The 15,771-nt window shown below is 57.7% G+C and overlaps 1 protein-coding gene across 1 annotated transcript; it reads right to left on the bottom strand.

The window, feature by feature from the left end:
• Window positions 1-407: 407 nt before the first annotated feature.
• Window positions 408-15,426, bottom strand: NID2 (nidogen 2; the record flags this gene model as incomplete). The annotated part of the gene is made up of 22 exons (XM_080345408.1): window positions 408-527; window positions 615-727; window positions 1,385-1,508; window positions 1,874-2,031; window positions 2,557-2,728; window positions 3,090-3,219; window positions 4,206-4,375; window positions 4,529-4,750; window positions 4,880-5,116; window positions 5,653-5,895; window positions 5,983-6,102; window positions 6,181-6,324; window positions 6,409-6,537; window positions 6,860-7,003; window positions 7,370-7,588; window positions 7,721-7,921; window positions 8,533-8,778; window positions 8,855-9,004; window positions 9,842-10,275; window positions 10,793-11,025; window positions 14,311-14,619; window positions 15,238-15,426. 22 exons carry the CDS (start codon window positions 15,424-15,426, stop codon window positions 517-519), a joined length of 4,098 nt encoding a protein of 1,365 aa, XP_080201534.1. The 3' UTR covers window positions 408-516.
• Between the last annotated feature and the right edge of the window lie 345 nt (window positions 15,427-15,771).

Below are 15,771 nucleotides of genomic sequence, written 5' to 3'. Positions count from 1 at the left end.
AACTTCAATGCCTTTGCTGTATCACCCAACTGTTCTGCATGAGTTTGGAGCACACACAGTCTCTGCCCTCAGGGCTGTAGCTGAATCAGACCCAGCAAGATACCACAGCCAAAGCTCCCCATAGGCACTTATTTTTGGATATAAAAAGACCTGGTGGTCAGATTGCCAAAACTCTTCAAAATTAAGCCATTCTTCCAATAAAATAAAACATTTGAATAAGAATGCTACATTTTACATTTGCTTGTAGAAGCAAGAGTAATGGCCTAAGATTCACAGAACCATTATTTTTTTTGTACTATATCAATGTTTTTCACTTTTTAAAAAAAAATACAGTAGTAAAGACTTGAGGTATAACTTCAAAAATAAAAAAACAACTTGATAATTTTGCAGGGAAGTCAGTCGATTCATTGGCCTTGGTGGAGGGTTCTCCCCCTTTAGTTGTATGCAGTGACAGGTTTCTGGGGCTGAAGTTCTTTTTTGGGTGCAAAGATTGTTGTTTCTGGAAATAGCAGTTAACTATTTCCTTGCTGCAGAGAGAAATGGATACCTTTAGTGTGTCAAGCACATAGCAGCTGTCCGGCAAGCGAGAGGAGGTGGGGTTTGGTGTGTTTTACCTCCGGGGCAGTAGGGATAAACCACAGTTATTCCGTAGAGATGCGATCGCTGCTCAGGAAGATACTCATCAGTAAAGGAGCCGGTTTCTTTATCAATAGCTATCACACCATCCCTGGGGATCAAAGCGGGAGAAGTGCGTTACTGATCTATGAATTGTTCTTAAATCATTTTTATTTAAAAAAGAGGCAGCTAAAAAGATTGGTCTGAACCACCTGCAGAACAAGCAAAAAGGAATTTGCCCTGTAAAACATCCATCCAGCTCATTCAGTGCATTTCTGTTTGGTGCTGTGGAGCCAGAGACAGCGTTCCAGGGAGAGATGATCTCCCCGAGAGCCTCCTCTGAGCGCACTGAACTCTTAAGTGTTTGTTTTAATCTGCAAAGTCGGGATGGAAGTTCTGAGAGGCTCCAGCTGGAGCGGGAACCGAGGCGAGTCCCTGGTGCTGGGGGTAGCGGGGGGAGAGGGAACGGCTGAGGACAAGAGTTTTTTCTTTGACTTCAGATTCAGAAACTTGTGCCAAGTTCAATTTAAAAAAAAAAACCCACAACAACTATTTCTATCCCTGCCAGGAAACTGGGATTCTTTCTAAACTGCTCTGCACTGAGCTTGATGAGCGGGTGTTGCTGAATGCAGCACTGGAGCCCCAAGAGAGTGCTCAGGATGAGGGACCAGGCTGGGGGCAGCGTTTGTGTCCCTCCTCTGGCTCCAAGCGACTCCCCAGGGATGCCGGGGGCTGGTTCACGGCTGTTTTGGGGTTTTTCTTCCCTTACCGTCTCCAGTCCGTGTGGTAGAAGTGATTGGCGTAACTGATGATGCTGAAGGGGTAGTTGAGGTTGTTCTGGATGACGCGCCGGCCCGTACCATCGGGGAACGTGCACTCCAGGTGCTTCGTTCCTTTGCAAACACAGGACAGTCACCAGGCCACAAAAAAAATCAAACAAACAAATAAATGAAACACATAAAATACAAAAAGAAGGAAAAAAGAAAAAGAAAGGAGGAAAAAAAGAAACAAAAACAAAACAACACACTACAAATGTATTTCTTATATTGGCTAAATTTAGAAATAGATTCTCAGCCTCAGGATGTAGAAGTAGCTCATGCTGTGAGTCCCCCAACCCCATCACCCCAAGTCCCATGGGGCAGGACAGTGGAGGAGGGCAGAGAAGCCCACAGGTAGCTACAGCTAAAGACAAAACATAGATATTATTTCCCCTTGAGGCTCAGTGTATTGTAGTTTGATCTCTCCTTGGTGAATTTACCTGCATCTGCCCAACAGAGCAGCTTGGAGAAGGGGTCGAACGTCAGGCCGTTGGGCAACCCAATGTCCTTGTTCACCAGGACCCTCCTGTTGGCTCCGTTGACTGTAGAAGTTTCAATTTTGGGTGCTTCGCGATTCCAGTCCGTCCAGTAAAGGTTGCTTGGGAAATAAATGTATCATGAACAAACAGGACGCACAACAGTAAGGAGCGGTAGGAGATTATCAGCTTTTTCTTTGTTAGGCAAGAAGTCTGTTTTTCCCTTCAACAGTGCCTGAAATTAATCTTTATTTGCTATGAAAAGTCTCCTAAAAGAAAACCAGAATGATGTCAAACATGTTTACGACCCAAACTGTAGCTCCTAGATGAGGGCGAGTCTTAGGAGTAGCACATTTTGTATCGCAACAGCACCCCAGGGGCACAGCTTGTGTTTTCCAACGCCAGGCGTGCTTCAAGGCTTTTAAAAAATAATGTGCATCCCGACACTGAAACAGCAGGTTTAGCCAAATCCTGAATTATTAAATAAAAGAGGACATGGGGAACAAAGCCAAGCCCTCCTACGGGGTGTGCAGCATAGCAGAGCTGCTCCCAGGGTCAGGATGAGGCTTTGGCACCACTGCACATGTCCAACTCTTGCACTTTGCAAAGCCCAGCGTGCAAATCCCTCCCGAAACGCTGCTGCTCACCCTCGGACCGGGTCCACGGCGATGGCCCGGGGGTTGACAAGCTCCGTGTCGAAGAGAACCTGTCGCTCGGAACCGTCCAGCCGGGCTCTCTCGATCTTATCCAGGCCGCTGTCGGTCCAGAAGATGGCTCGGCGCAGATGGTCCACAGCCAGCCCCTCGGGGCTGATGAGCCCTGCCAAAGGGATGGACAGTCAGCGGTTTAGGAACAGGTGGCTCCTGGCTCTGTCTCAGGGCCCTGACCCAAAGCCAAGGGATGGAGAACTCTAAAGCAGGAGAGGCCCAGAGCTGTGATGGGCACAAACTGGTGTAGAGCTGTTGATATCCAGGCTGCCCAGAGCAGTGGTGGAGTCACCATCCCTGGAGGGGTTTAAAAGATGCAGAGATGAGATTCTTAGGGACATGGGTTACTGACAGAGTTAGGTTATGGTTGGACTCGATGATTTTGAGGGTCTCTTCCAACCAAGGTGATTTTATGATTCTATTCTATGATTCTATATGGCTCTGAGGAGACGTCACCGGTGAAGGGCACACACCTGAGCTGATGATGGTCTCTGGCTCAGCCCCTGGCTCCAGGCTCGCCCGGCTTATGGTCCGCCCAGCCACATCAGTCCAGTAAATGGTCTTCTCCCGGCAGTCGTAGCCGATCCCCACCACGATGGAGCCCTGCGGGGTTTGGAGAGGGACACGGGGTGAAATTCCACCTGAGTCACAGCCTAGAACCTCAAAAAGCACCTTTATCCCACCGGCACACTCTGCAAGATCCAGCAATAATGCTCAAACCCCTTTTCCCCAACAAAACCCAACACGGAGGGGCTCTTCCTTCCTTGCTGCCAAGGTTTTCAGCCCAGCTGTCGCAGGCACACACCCACATCCAGATGGGTTTAAAACCCCTTCGGCTCATGGAGATACTTGCTCCAACAGTGAACCCAGCCTGAGGAACGACCTTCAGGATGGGGAAAGGAAAGACTTGGCAAGGTGTTCCAGTTCCCCGAGGTGCAGGGAGGGTCATGGTCCAGCTTTCAGCGTTCCTCTCCCTCGCTCTGGCCTGGCTGGGGGTGCACATGAGGCTCCAAGAGGAGTCCAAGGAAGGGAAAAGACAAGTTTTGCTGTAGAGACTTGCAGTTCAGGGACCACAACTGAGGGCCAGGGAGCTCCACCAGCACCTGAGCTCCTGCCCTTGGCAGGATGTGACCTGCTCCTCCTCCTCCATCCTCCAATGTCCCCAACATCAACTTTCAGGAAGTGATGGACTTTTCAGTGGGGCCTGTTGCCATAGGACAAGGGGTGATAGTTTTAAACTAAAAGAAGGGACATTAAGCAAGACATGAGGAAGAAATTGTTGACCCTGAGGGTGCTGAGAGCCTGTCCCAGGTTGGCCAGAGAGGTGGTGGATGAACCATCCCTGGAGACATCCCAGGCCAGGCTGGACGGGGCTCTGAGCAACCTGAGCTGGTGAAGATGTCCCTGCTCATGGCAGGGGTGGCACTGGATGAGCTTGGAAGGTCCCTTCCAACCCAAACTATTCTACGATTACATGAATCTATGATTCTGTGATCACCAAACCACCCCAGCTCAGACAAGAGCGGTACAGGGAGATGCAAAATGCAGAGCTGCAGCACCAGCCTGTCCCGGCACAGGAGATACCGTACATGCAGGGAGAGCAGGGTCTTCGCCGCCTCCTTCTGCAGCCGCGTGCCATTCAGCGGGAGGTAACCGATTTGCTGTCCCTGAGCGTAGAGCAGAAATGTCCCCGTGGCTGGTGGTGACACGTCGGGCCGGGGTGACGGGCGGACGCTGGGTGGCGCGACGCTGGGGAGACCTGGCACATAAATTGAGGGGGAACAGGGAGAGACACAACGCTCAGGGAGCATCAGGTACCATGATCAGGAGCAGGGTGCGGTGCCAGGCACCCATGCTGTGCTAGATGCTGGGGATGAGGAGAGGAGTCACATTTGGGAACCCAAGCTCTTACATGGGGGGGTGCTGCCAGGCTCCGAGCGCGTCCCCGGGATCTCCCTGCCGCTCTCATCCACGCACCAGCAGTACCCGCTGTCCCCGTGGCACTGCAGCGGGGTGAATTCCCCCCCCACCTCGCACTGTGGCACATACTGGTCACGACGGGGGCTGCCCCCATAGTGCTCCAGCAAGCTCTGCCGCCAGCGCTCGCACATGCTGCGGGGCCGCTCCGTGGGCTCTGGCACGGGGAAGGTGACAGTCACTCCATGTGCAAGCTTGGGGGGGACTCAGGGCTTTGCCAGAGCCCCGGGTCCCCCTCTCCTTGCCAAGGATGCTGGGGTGCTGCAGGGAGGGGATGGGCACTGACCTGGGTTCCCGCAGCGTGGTGGCGTGCTGCCCGGCGCTGTCCGTGTCCCCGCGATCTCCTGCCCCGCGGCGTCCACGCACCAGCAGTGCCCGGTGCTGCTGTGACACTGCAGGGGCCGGTACCCACCATCCTCATCGCACTGGGGTACATGCCTATCGCCCACAGGCGAGGGTCCCGGTGGCACCCCCCGTGGGTACAGCCGCTCGTGTTGGCAGGGGGTCAGCCGCTGGGTGGACTCTGCCGGCAGCAAACACCCCCACCCTGGGCTCAGGGGGTGCCACACAGCTCCCCCAGACCTGCTTGGCACCCAGATTTGTGCTCGCTTCATTCAAGGCTGCAGGTGCTTGGTGATGCTCTGCCAGCACAGTTTTGCCCCATTTGGGCTGGGGCTGCCCCTCTCCAGCCCCCCTTGGCATCCTGTGGCTGTCCCCTCTGTGCCCACTGCCACTATAACCCCATAGACCATGGTGCCCTAAAGATCCAGGAGCCCCCTGAGATGCCCAGACACCCATTTGGCAGCACCCTGCACTCAGGCCATGGCAGACAAGTCCTGGGTCGGGTAGTTGGGTCCCCCATGCTTGCCACAGCCACGCGGGATGGGCAGAGCTCTGCCCACTCCAGCAGCCCCTCAGCACCCTCTGCCACCCAGCACAACCCGCCCAGCCAGTCAAGGCATCTCCTGGGTGCCCACTGACCCCATCAAGATGCCAAGGAGATGCCCAAGGACCTGACCAGCCTCCCCTGTCCCCTCGAGCGCAGCAGGTGGCACTGACCTGGGTTCCCGCAGCGCGGCGGTGTGCTGCCCGGCGCTGTCCGTGTCCCCGCGATCTCCTGCCCCGTGGTGTCCACGCACCAGCAGTGCCCAGTGCTGCTGTGACACTGCAGGGGCCGGTACCCACCCTCCTCGTCACACTGGGGCATGTGCCTGTCACCCACGGGTGAGGGTCCTGATGGCACCTCTCGCGGGTACAGCTGCTCGTGCTGGCATGGTGACAGCCGCTGCGTGCTCCCTGCTGCTGGCGGGATGCCCAAAGCAACAGCATGGTGAGAACACGACAGCCACAGGGACAGAGGGGGCTCAGGAGGGAGCCGGGCAGCCTTACCATGCGCACACTGGAAGCCATCGCCCTCATAGCCAGGTGGGCACCGGCAGGAGAAGGAGCCTGGTGTGTTGTAGCAGGTGGCGGCTGGGTGACATGGGTTTTCGGCACACTCATCCACATCTATGCGTGAAGAGGAGAAGGATCAACCAGGGCAGGACAGCCTGGTGTCACCCAGCAATCCCTCCCGTGTCCCCATACCGGAGCAGTCGATGCCGTCGCCGGCGTACCCGGGGAGGCACTCGCAGGTGGGGTGTCCCCCGGCATGGGACAAGCAGCGTGCCCGGTCCGGTGGCGCGCAAGGGTGGCTCCCATCCTCGCAGGGGTCGGTTGCTGGCACCAGGGCTGCAGGGACAGGGCAGGTGAGGGGATGGCTGGGCCATGGGGCACAGTGGTGGTGGGACCCCGAACTTTGGGGCTGGCACTTACACACACACGTCTGCCCATCCCCTGCCGGCTGGTACCCGCTGCGGCACTCGCACCGGTAGCTGCCCGGTGCATTCAGGCAGATGGTGAAGGGGCCGCACTGGCTCAGGCCCTCCGCACACTCATCCACATCTAGAAGAAGAGGGGAACACCAGGGGACAATCCCATTTTTGGGCTCTGACTGCTCCCAGTCTTGCGGGGGGATGTCCTATCCCAAGCTGCCCATCCCACATCTGCCACCTCCTCCATGCCCACGATGCTCCTGCAGCACCTCCTCAATCCCCCACCTCAGTTTCCCCCCACGATTCATCCATATCTCCTTAGTGCAGCTCTGGGAGCTCTTGAGACGGCAGGTGCTGTGATGCTGTGGCACATCCCAGTGGTCACCCTGGTGTCCCACAGGGGATGGGGTGCACCAGCCACCCTCCAGCACCCACCTGCAGCCCCGGCTCACCTCGGCAGCCCCATCCGTCTCTGTGGTACCCAGCCGCACACTCGCATGTGTACTCCATCCCTGTGCCGGGCTGGCAGCGCGCCGGTGCCTCGCATCTGTGCGTGCCATCGTGGCATGGGTTCACCAGGGGGTTCTCGGCATCATCTGTGGGCAAAGGTGGGTGTTACCAGGGGGGAAAGGCCTGGGAGACACAGGGAGCAGGGAACGACCATCCTCATTTCTATCTGCCATAGGCATCACCACTGCACCACAGCACCCGCATCACACGCAGGGACCTGTGGCTGTGTCACCCAGTGCCACCACCACTGCAGTCCCCACCTCCATGCCGGGAGTGATTCAGTTGGGACAAAAAACAACAAAACATAACTTATTTTGGCTGTTTTTGGGTAAAGCGAGCAGGCTGCCACTTTGGGAGCAGGCAGGAGACAGCAGCATCACCTGGTGAGGGCTGGTACCCTGGGGTGGGTGCTGGGTGGGGGTGAGCACCCCGGGGCGGGTGCTGCAGCTCACCTGGTGCGGAGCCGATGCGGGCGGCCACGGCGTAGCGCAGGACGTGCTCGTGGCCGTCGTAGAGGGCGAAGGCTCGGGCCACGCTGAGCCGCTGCCGGGCGGGCAGGCGGGTGTGCGGGCAGCCGGAGAAGGTGATGTTCTGGCGCAGGCGGTAGGACAAGGTCTGGTTGGCCGTCCCCGCGGCCAGGACGTACTCCCGCTGTGCAGAGGATGTCACGACTGCCAGACAGCAAGAAAAAAACCCCAGATGGGGGAGAAGGAGCTTCAGCATCGATGTCTGTTACGTTGGGAAGCACGGTGGGGATGGGGTGGGTTTGGACACGCAGGGATGGGCTGAGCACGGGCTCCTACCTGAGCTGGAGTAGTGGTAGAGCTCCTTGTAGGGAGTGATGTGGACAGTGACATTCTCTGGGAGAAACGGCACCTGGCCCTGGATGTGTGTCTTCAGGCTTAAATAATTGTCCGGCCCCAGGCCCTCGGCTGTCTGAGTGACATGGACCGTCTCCCCCCCAGGATAGAAGGTCACCTCCAGGCTCTGAGTGAATTCAGCACCTGGGCAGGAAAATGGAACAGGTAGCATTTTGTTGTAGGATTTTTAAGGAATACATCCCCAAAGCATCCTTCCCTGCTCCTCTGGCACACCCACGAGGGTGGCAGGGAGGTGATAATCAGCTGAGCCTGGGGAGGGGATTGGAGGAGCCGCACCCCTCGTCACCCACCCCAAGCCACACATCATAGAATCACAGAACAGTTTGGGTGGGAAGGGACCCTCAAAACTCATCCAGTGCCCCCCCTGCCATGAGCAGGGACATCTTCACCAGCTCAGGTTGCTCAGAGCCCCGTCCAGCCTGGCCTGGGATGTCTCCAGGGATGGTTCATCCACCACCTCTCTGGCCAACCTAGGCCAGGCTCTCACCACCCTCAGGGGCAACAATTTCTTCCTCATGTCCAGCCTGAATCTCCCCTCCTTTAGTTTAAAACCATCACCTTTTGTCTTATCACAAGAGGCCCTGCTACAAAGTCTGTCCCCATCTTTCTTATCAGCCCCTTTTGAGTATGGAAGTGCCACAACAAGCCCTCCCCGGAGCCAGGCCGCTCCACCAGGAGCTGTGTCCCTCAGAGCCACGGGGCTTGGTGTCACATCCCAGGTCCCCTGTGCTCACCAGTGATGCTGAAGCCGTTCTCAGAGCCAGGGTCCTCCAGTGCAAAGAGCCAAGCGAAGAGGCCGCCGAGGGGCAGGAGGGGCAGGAGCGCCCGGCCAGCAGGTTGGGGCACCCCACTGATGGCCGTGTAGGCTCGGCCATCGCTCCCCACGATATAGGCATGAAGATCGACATCCTGGAAGCTGACGGGCATCCGTCCCACCATCAGGCTCCCGCTCACCTTCCCATTGAGGCGATGCACAGCTCCTGGGCAGGGAGATGGACACCCATGACAGTGGTCACCCCATCACTGGGTCCCCCTCCCGACATCCACCCCACATACCTTCGGGCAGGCACTGCCGCCCATTGCCATAGTAGGTGGCCCGGCAGTGACAGCAGACACCGGTGGCATAGTCAGTGCAGAAGGCGTGCGGGGAGCAGCGCCCGTGGTGCCGGGCACATGTCTCCTTGCTGGCCGCGCTGTAGGTGAACACTGGGGATAAGGAGGGGAGAAGGTTGAGGACACAGAGACAAACCAGCCTCTCATGGTTGGATTGACACCCTGTCCCCTCAATCCCCAAAACACCATCGGGAAGACATGACAGTCGGCAGCAGTGGTTCCCAAATAACCCACCCAGGACGCACAGGGGAGGCTGAGAGTTTTGAACCTGTTGCCTGATTTCAGCCTTGACAGAGGGAGAGAGGTTGAGTTCCTGCATATTTTTGGGAGACAGCCATCTGGGGATGGGGTTTTGCTCCCCAGGGTACATGCCATGGTGACTTCACAGCCAGCTTGGTGATGGAGGGTCAGCAGGGCCCCATGCCAGGACCTGCTCCTGAGCTTCCCATCTCCTGAGCTTCCCTCCTTGTGACATGGGGCAGAGCAGCGGCAAACCTGGCAGCAGGGACATATGGCCCCAGCAGCCCCTTGGCAGCAGAATTTGGCTGGGAGGATCTGGAGGGGCAGCAGTTTGGCTGGAGCCTTGTCAGCCCACACTTGCTCCAGCCCTGGCTGCTCAGGACTCATAGAATAGTTTGGGTTGGAAGGGACCTTCAAAGCTCATCCAGTGCCACCCCTGCCATGAGCAGGGACGTCTTCACCAGCTCAGGTTGCTCGGAGCCCCATCCAGCCTGGCCTGGGATGTCTCCAGGGATGGTTCATCCACCACCTCTCTGGCCAACCTGGGCCAGGCTCTCACCACCCTCCAGGGCAACAATTTCTTCCTCATGTCTAGGGAAGGGATGAGATTGCAGCAAAAAGACCTTTCTTAAGAAGCCACCCACCATGAGACATCCCCATTCAATCATCAGAGGGGCTACAGCCACTCACCATCAGGGTTAAAATGAACATCTTCCTCCACGCCAACACCGTGATGCCCGGAGCTGTAGGAAGAGGGGTTCGGAGAGTAGCTCTGCTGGGTGCCAATGTCCCCATCAAGGTGCAGCCGGCGGCTCCGCTCCTGCCCCGATGGGGACACAGGCAGACCCTTGGGGACGATGCCCAGCAGCGCGGGGGCACGGGGTCCGTGATCGGGATGCGGTGACATGGCCGCCGAGCCGTGTCGCACTGGCAGATTTGTGGCCACATGGTCTGCATGGCTGTAGAGTGCGTGGGTGTAGCCAGCGGTGTCAGGGACATGAGGTTCGGGGCTCTGTGGCACCCCAGGGCTGGCTCCCCCGCCGCCCCCTGGCTCCACGTGCTCCAGGGGGGACACACTGCCCACGTGGAAGACCCACACACCGGGTACCCCCGTGTTACTCTCCCTGCAAGACAGCAACACACATGCACATGCATAGAATCATTTTGGTTGGAAAAGACCCTCAAGATCATCGAGTCCAACCGTTAACCCAACCCTAGCAATAACCCATGATCCTAAGCACCTCATCTCCGCGTCTGTTCAACCCCTCCAGGGATGGTGACTCCAGCACTGCCCTGGGCAGCCTGTTGCAATGCCCAACAGCCCTTGCCGGGAAGAAATGGTTCCCAAGATCCAACCTCAACCTCCCCAGCACAACTTAAGGCTGTTTCCTCCCATCCTACCACTTGTTACTTGGAAGATGAAACCAAACCCCTCATCATCACAGCCATGGTGGGAAACTCACCCCAAAGGTACCTACCCCAATTCCACACCACCCCTTCCAACACCCCAAAAAGTTCGCCAAGGCCCCCAACACAGCCCATCACCCCTAGCTCACTCCCCTCCTTCTCCCAAACCTTCAAAGGCTCCAGGGCTGCGGGAAGGTGACCCTGCTCTCCTGCCAACCCCCCAGCCCCACGCACCGCTCCAGGAGCCTCAGCGCCCGCTCGCTGCTGGCCAGGCTGTGGAAGAGCCCGTCCCTCTTCGGGTCATCACCGTCCCCCCAGCTGAAGCCCACCCTGGCCGGCAGCTCCAGCTGGACGTTGTAGGACTCCTTGGGCCGTGTCCCCAGGAACTGAAGGCCACCTTTGGGGTAGAGGAAGATGGCGTAGGTGTCCTCATCATCGTAAGCTATAACCGCCTGGAAGGTGTTGAGCTGCCAAAGGGAGAACAGGAACAGACAGACATCATGGAGAGGCAGGACATCAGCAGAGGAGACAGGGAAGGGGACTAGAGATGTGACAGCCAGCTCCCCATACACCACAGTGCATGCAAGCACCCCAAAACAACCCTCCATCTGTCCAGCTCTGGGGTCCCTAGTACAGGACAGACATGGACCTGCTGAAGAGGGGCCAGAGGAGCCACAGAAATGATCTGAGGCTGGAACAGCTCTGCTGGGAGGACAGGCTGAGAGAGTTGGGGTGTTCAGCTGGAGAAGAGAAGCTCCAGGGAGACCTTATTGTGGCCTTTCTGTGCTTAAAAGGGGCCTGTAAGAAAGATGGGGACAGGCTTTTATAGGACAAGGGGTGATGGTTTTAAACTAAAGGAAGGGATGTTCAGGCTGGACATGAGGAAAAAATGTTTGACATTGAGGGTGGTGAGAGCCTGGCCCAGGTTGGCCAGAGAGGTGGTGGATGAACCATCCCTGGAGACATCCCAGGCCAGGCTGGACGGGGCTCTGAGCAACCTGAGCTGGTGAAGATGTCCCTGCTCATGGCAGGGGGGGCACTGGATGAGCTTGGAAGATCCTTTCCAACCCAAACTATTCTGTGATTCTATGATCAGCCTGCAGATACTTCCTGGGGAGGAGCAGGAGCTGCTTGTGCATGGTCAAACCCCAATGCAACACGCTGGGAAGATGCTCAGCATCCTCCACAGGAGCCCACGACACAGCCCCACCACCCCCTCTCAGCTGCATTGGTGTAGGGGTGTCCCTTGGAGCTGTCACACAGGGAGGTGACAGCCCTGCACCATGCCCAGGAGCATCCCTGACCATATATCACATCCATCGGGTCACTCCCAATCCCCTCCTGCCACCACCAGCCTCCCTCCATCCCAGCAGCACAGGAGGAAAACCCACACCCCCCTGCTTCCCCCGATAACAATTTTAGCTTGGTTTCCTCAGGAAAAAACATGCACGTGCTCCCGCCTTCCCCACACCCATACATCCCGCTATAGGCACGCTGGCTGCCTACCGTGACAGCCCTGTCAGCCCTGGGGATGTGCCAGCCCTGCACTGGGGAACAGGACCACAGCAAGAACCCATGGATGGGTGAGCACAACCCTTACGAGATCCACACACACCTCACAGTCAACCCAAATGCGGAGAAACCAACATTTGCAGCATTCGGGTTAGCCTCCCCCCACCCTGCATATGTCCTGCTGGACCAATAAATTAAAAGAAAACCAAAAATAAGCACAAAGCAGCAGCTCTTCCCCAGGAACTGCCAGCAACAAGCAAAGGAAAAATTATTATATTCCCAGTTTCATCCCCAGAGCAGTGAGTAGGAGGGGTGGGGGCTCCCCCCAGCCCAGCCCTGCCTGTCCCTGCAGCACCAGCCCAAATTTTGGGGTGAAGGGCCCCTGGGGCATCACAGGGTTTCCCAGTGACCCAGCAGGATATAAAGAGCCTTGTTGTGTGTGTCACACACTCGGGCATTCAGAGACCCTGTGCAAAAGCAGCCAAAAAGCCAGGGGGGGTAACTCCCCCGCCCCGGGGTTGGATTCCACCCCCACGCAGCCAAATTGTGGCGGCAGCTGCAGGATTCATTTTTCCCTGTGGTGGGTGGCAAGGGGGGGACCCGGTGGGTGACACCAATGTGCTGGCATCGCGGGACACTGCGGGGGGCGGGCAGCCCCTGGCTTGCAGCCGGCGGCTCCCGGCAAAGAGCTGCAAAGGGCAAATTCCACCCCAAAAGGGCATTTTTTCCTCCCGCAGAAGTGGCGTCAGCTCTCGCCCCCCTCTGCAGCCCTGGAAAGTGTCACTGCAGGGATGAGGCGCGTGTCCCCAAGGAGCTGGAGGGGACAGGGTGCTGCTGGCAGCAGGACCCCCAAGGCTGGGGATCAGAGAGTGTCTTAACCCCCCAAATCTTAACCCAGGTTTCTGCTTTTGTGGCTCAAAAAGGATAAATCACGACTTTCCAAACCGAGGGGTAAAGGCTTTGAGGTCAGTCCTGGTTCTGAGCAGCTGGAAGGCAGCATTTCAATAAATGGCATATTTGGTAAGGAAAAAAAAACAGTTGCGTTTGGGGAGATTTGTAGCAGTTTTGGCTAAGAGGGAGCTCGGCAAAGCACAGGCACAAACTGCATTTCGGTGCGTCTTGAACGAAGCTTTCCCTGGAGCTGCTCATCTCCAAGCGAGACTGGTTTCATTTTAAAACCCCATCCAACTTCTCAAAGAGGAAAAAAAAACCCCACACAACTGGGAAGAGACGAGGAGGCTGTGTTTTTTTGGTGAGTGCGAGGTCACTGTGAGGCCCCCGATGGCATCTCTTCAGCTGCTTTCTCAAGTTTTAAATTAGAGGAAAAAATGTGCGTTGTTTCCTTCCAAACCTCCATTTCTTCCCCTGCTTGGCTTCCCTCTCAGCAACCCACCACCGAAGGGCCCCAGAGCCAGGGGACAGCCAGTGGAGATGGCTCCTGGTGACCCATGAGGACTGGTGGCTGCTGATGGACTTTGGGTTCAGCCCACCCCATCGCGGCAAGAGCTCATCACCCATCGCACGGCTCTGGGTGCTCATCACCAGAGTTTTCCTCTTGCAGCTCTTCACACTCAGCTCATTTCAAGAAGGCCTGTCCTGCTCACAGAGCGTCACCGTCACCTCCTTGGCACGTCATCAGCTCAATGTGATTGGCTACTGCAGCAGATCCAGCGTTTTCGGGGAAAGGTCCAGCAGCACGCACCCACGCAGGAGCCTTATCAGTCTCAGGTCACCTTCCCAACCCGATGGACCACCTACAAGCTTGTTTTCCAGATTAAAAAAATCAGCCCACGGTGGAAACTCTGAAGCTGGTTCCTCGCCAGCAGCATTAATCAGAAGGAAGGACCAGCTCCAAGCCACCGGCAAAAGGTTTGGAACACAATGGGTGACCTGGGCCACAGCTTTCCCCAGCTCCTCCCAACCTTGTCATGCAAATCCAGAGGCACCAGCACCATAAAGCTTTGCCTGAAAAGCAGAGAACACCTTGAACACCTCCAACCATGGAGTTGAAGGCAACCTTTAAACCTCTTCTGCCCACCAGCAAAGCCAACAGACCCACCACCGCTGCAGCTCTGAGCAGAGAGGAGAAGCTCCACACCTCTCTTGGTGCTCATCCAGTGCTGGACCCACCATCCAGCTGCCCAGAAAGAAGAGACTGAACATTTTGGGTGCTACGCAAGGAAGAATCATCCTCCCATAACATGTAAGATGTGCGTCCAACTTCAGCCCATCAGCCTCACCTTCTGGGAGGGCTTGGTGTCTTGCGAGAGCTCCTGGTAGGCACCCACGTCCTCCCAGGTTGCAATGAACACATTAGTGGGCATGAAGGAGCCAGCGATGTGGGGGAACCCAGCCTGGATGTAGCCCGCAGCCTGGTGCAACACGTCTGGAGAGTCATCTTGCCGATAGTAGATGTTCCCTCTGTCACCGGAGGTGTCAAGGTCGGCCAGGAAGGGAGCGATGACAGGGAAGTCCGTGGGGAAATCGTCATCCACGTACTGGGTCTCCCTGGGGAAATCCTGGGTGGAGATGACCCCGTTGGTCCCCACCTGCAGGGAGAGTAGCACAAGGTGCTCAGGAGCTGCAGAGGTGCCTCCGCCATGGGTCCCCCAGCATGTCCCCCCTCTGGGGCACAGGGTTGAAAGCGTTGAGACCACATGGCCCTGTCCGGCCATGGAGAAAACAAAGACCTCGAGTTTCTCCATCCCCCAGAGAGCTGCAGCTCTGAAGCCATCCCAGCTGCAGCTGCTGCTGGTGGGGAACAGCTGCGAAGGAGAAGGCCCTCTTGTTCCTCCACAGTCAGAGAGACCGGGCAGTGGTGTGGAGGGGGGAATGGATAGAGAAAAGGGAGGCATGGAGAAAAGACACGTGTTGTGGTGCAGGGGTGAAGGCAGCAAGGACACAGACGTAGGGACAGGGAGAAGGAATAAGTGGAGTGGGGTGCCAAGGGGAATGGCTGGGGAGAAAGAGGATGAGGGAGAGAAAGATGGAGGGGGGAGGGATGGTGGGACAGAGGGGTGGAGAGAAGAAGGTGGGAAGATGGAGAAACAAGGAGGGATGGGAAGGTGGAGGGACAGAAGGGAATGCTGGAGAGGAGGAAGGGGGGCTGAAAGGAGTGGGGGGCCGGGGGGAGGAGGGCAGGAGGGCCGGGACCAGCCGGGACTCACGTAGAGGCGGCGGGCGGCGTGGCCGTAGAGGCGCAGGGCTCGGCTCAGCGACACCCCGGGCGAGCTCTCGTCGTCCCCGGGCCGCAGCCGGGCATCCCCGCGGGCCGGCCCGTACGGCAGCAGCCCCGGGCGGGGCAGGGCTGTCCCCACCGTCAGGACCGCCGCCAGCACCGCCGCCACCCCCCGCATCCTGCCGGCACACGAGGGCTCCTCCCTGCGCCGGCACCGAGGGGACCCGGTGGGGCCAACCGGAGCGGAGAAGCTGAGCGGACCGACGGGACGGCCGGGACCCGGCGGAGGGACCCGGAGCCGGCGGGACGAGCTGGGGCGCGCCGCTAGTGGGGCGGGATCAACCCGCGGCCGCTCCGCTATTGGATCCCTCAGCCCCAGTCCCAACCAATCGGGTCGTATCCCAAAATCCGCCCCGGGCTGTAAGACCCCCTCCAGCCTCGCCGCCGACCCCTTTCTCCGGGCTGGGTACCCCGGTTGCATCCTGGGGGGTGGGATGCTGCGGAGGGGAGGGCGGGGATTCCC

Source organism: Nesoenas mayeri, assembly GCF_963082525.1.
Source record: "Nesoenas mayeri genome assembly, chromosome: 5".
Lineage (NCBI taxonomy): Eukaryota > Metazoa > Chordata > Aves > Columbiformes > Columbidae > Nesoenas > Nesoenas mayeri.
This window is presented reverse-complemented; position numbering and strand designations above follow the sequence as displayed.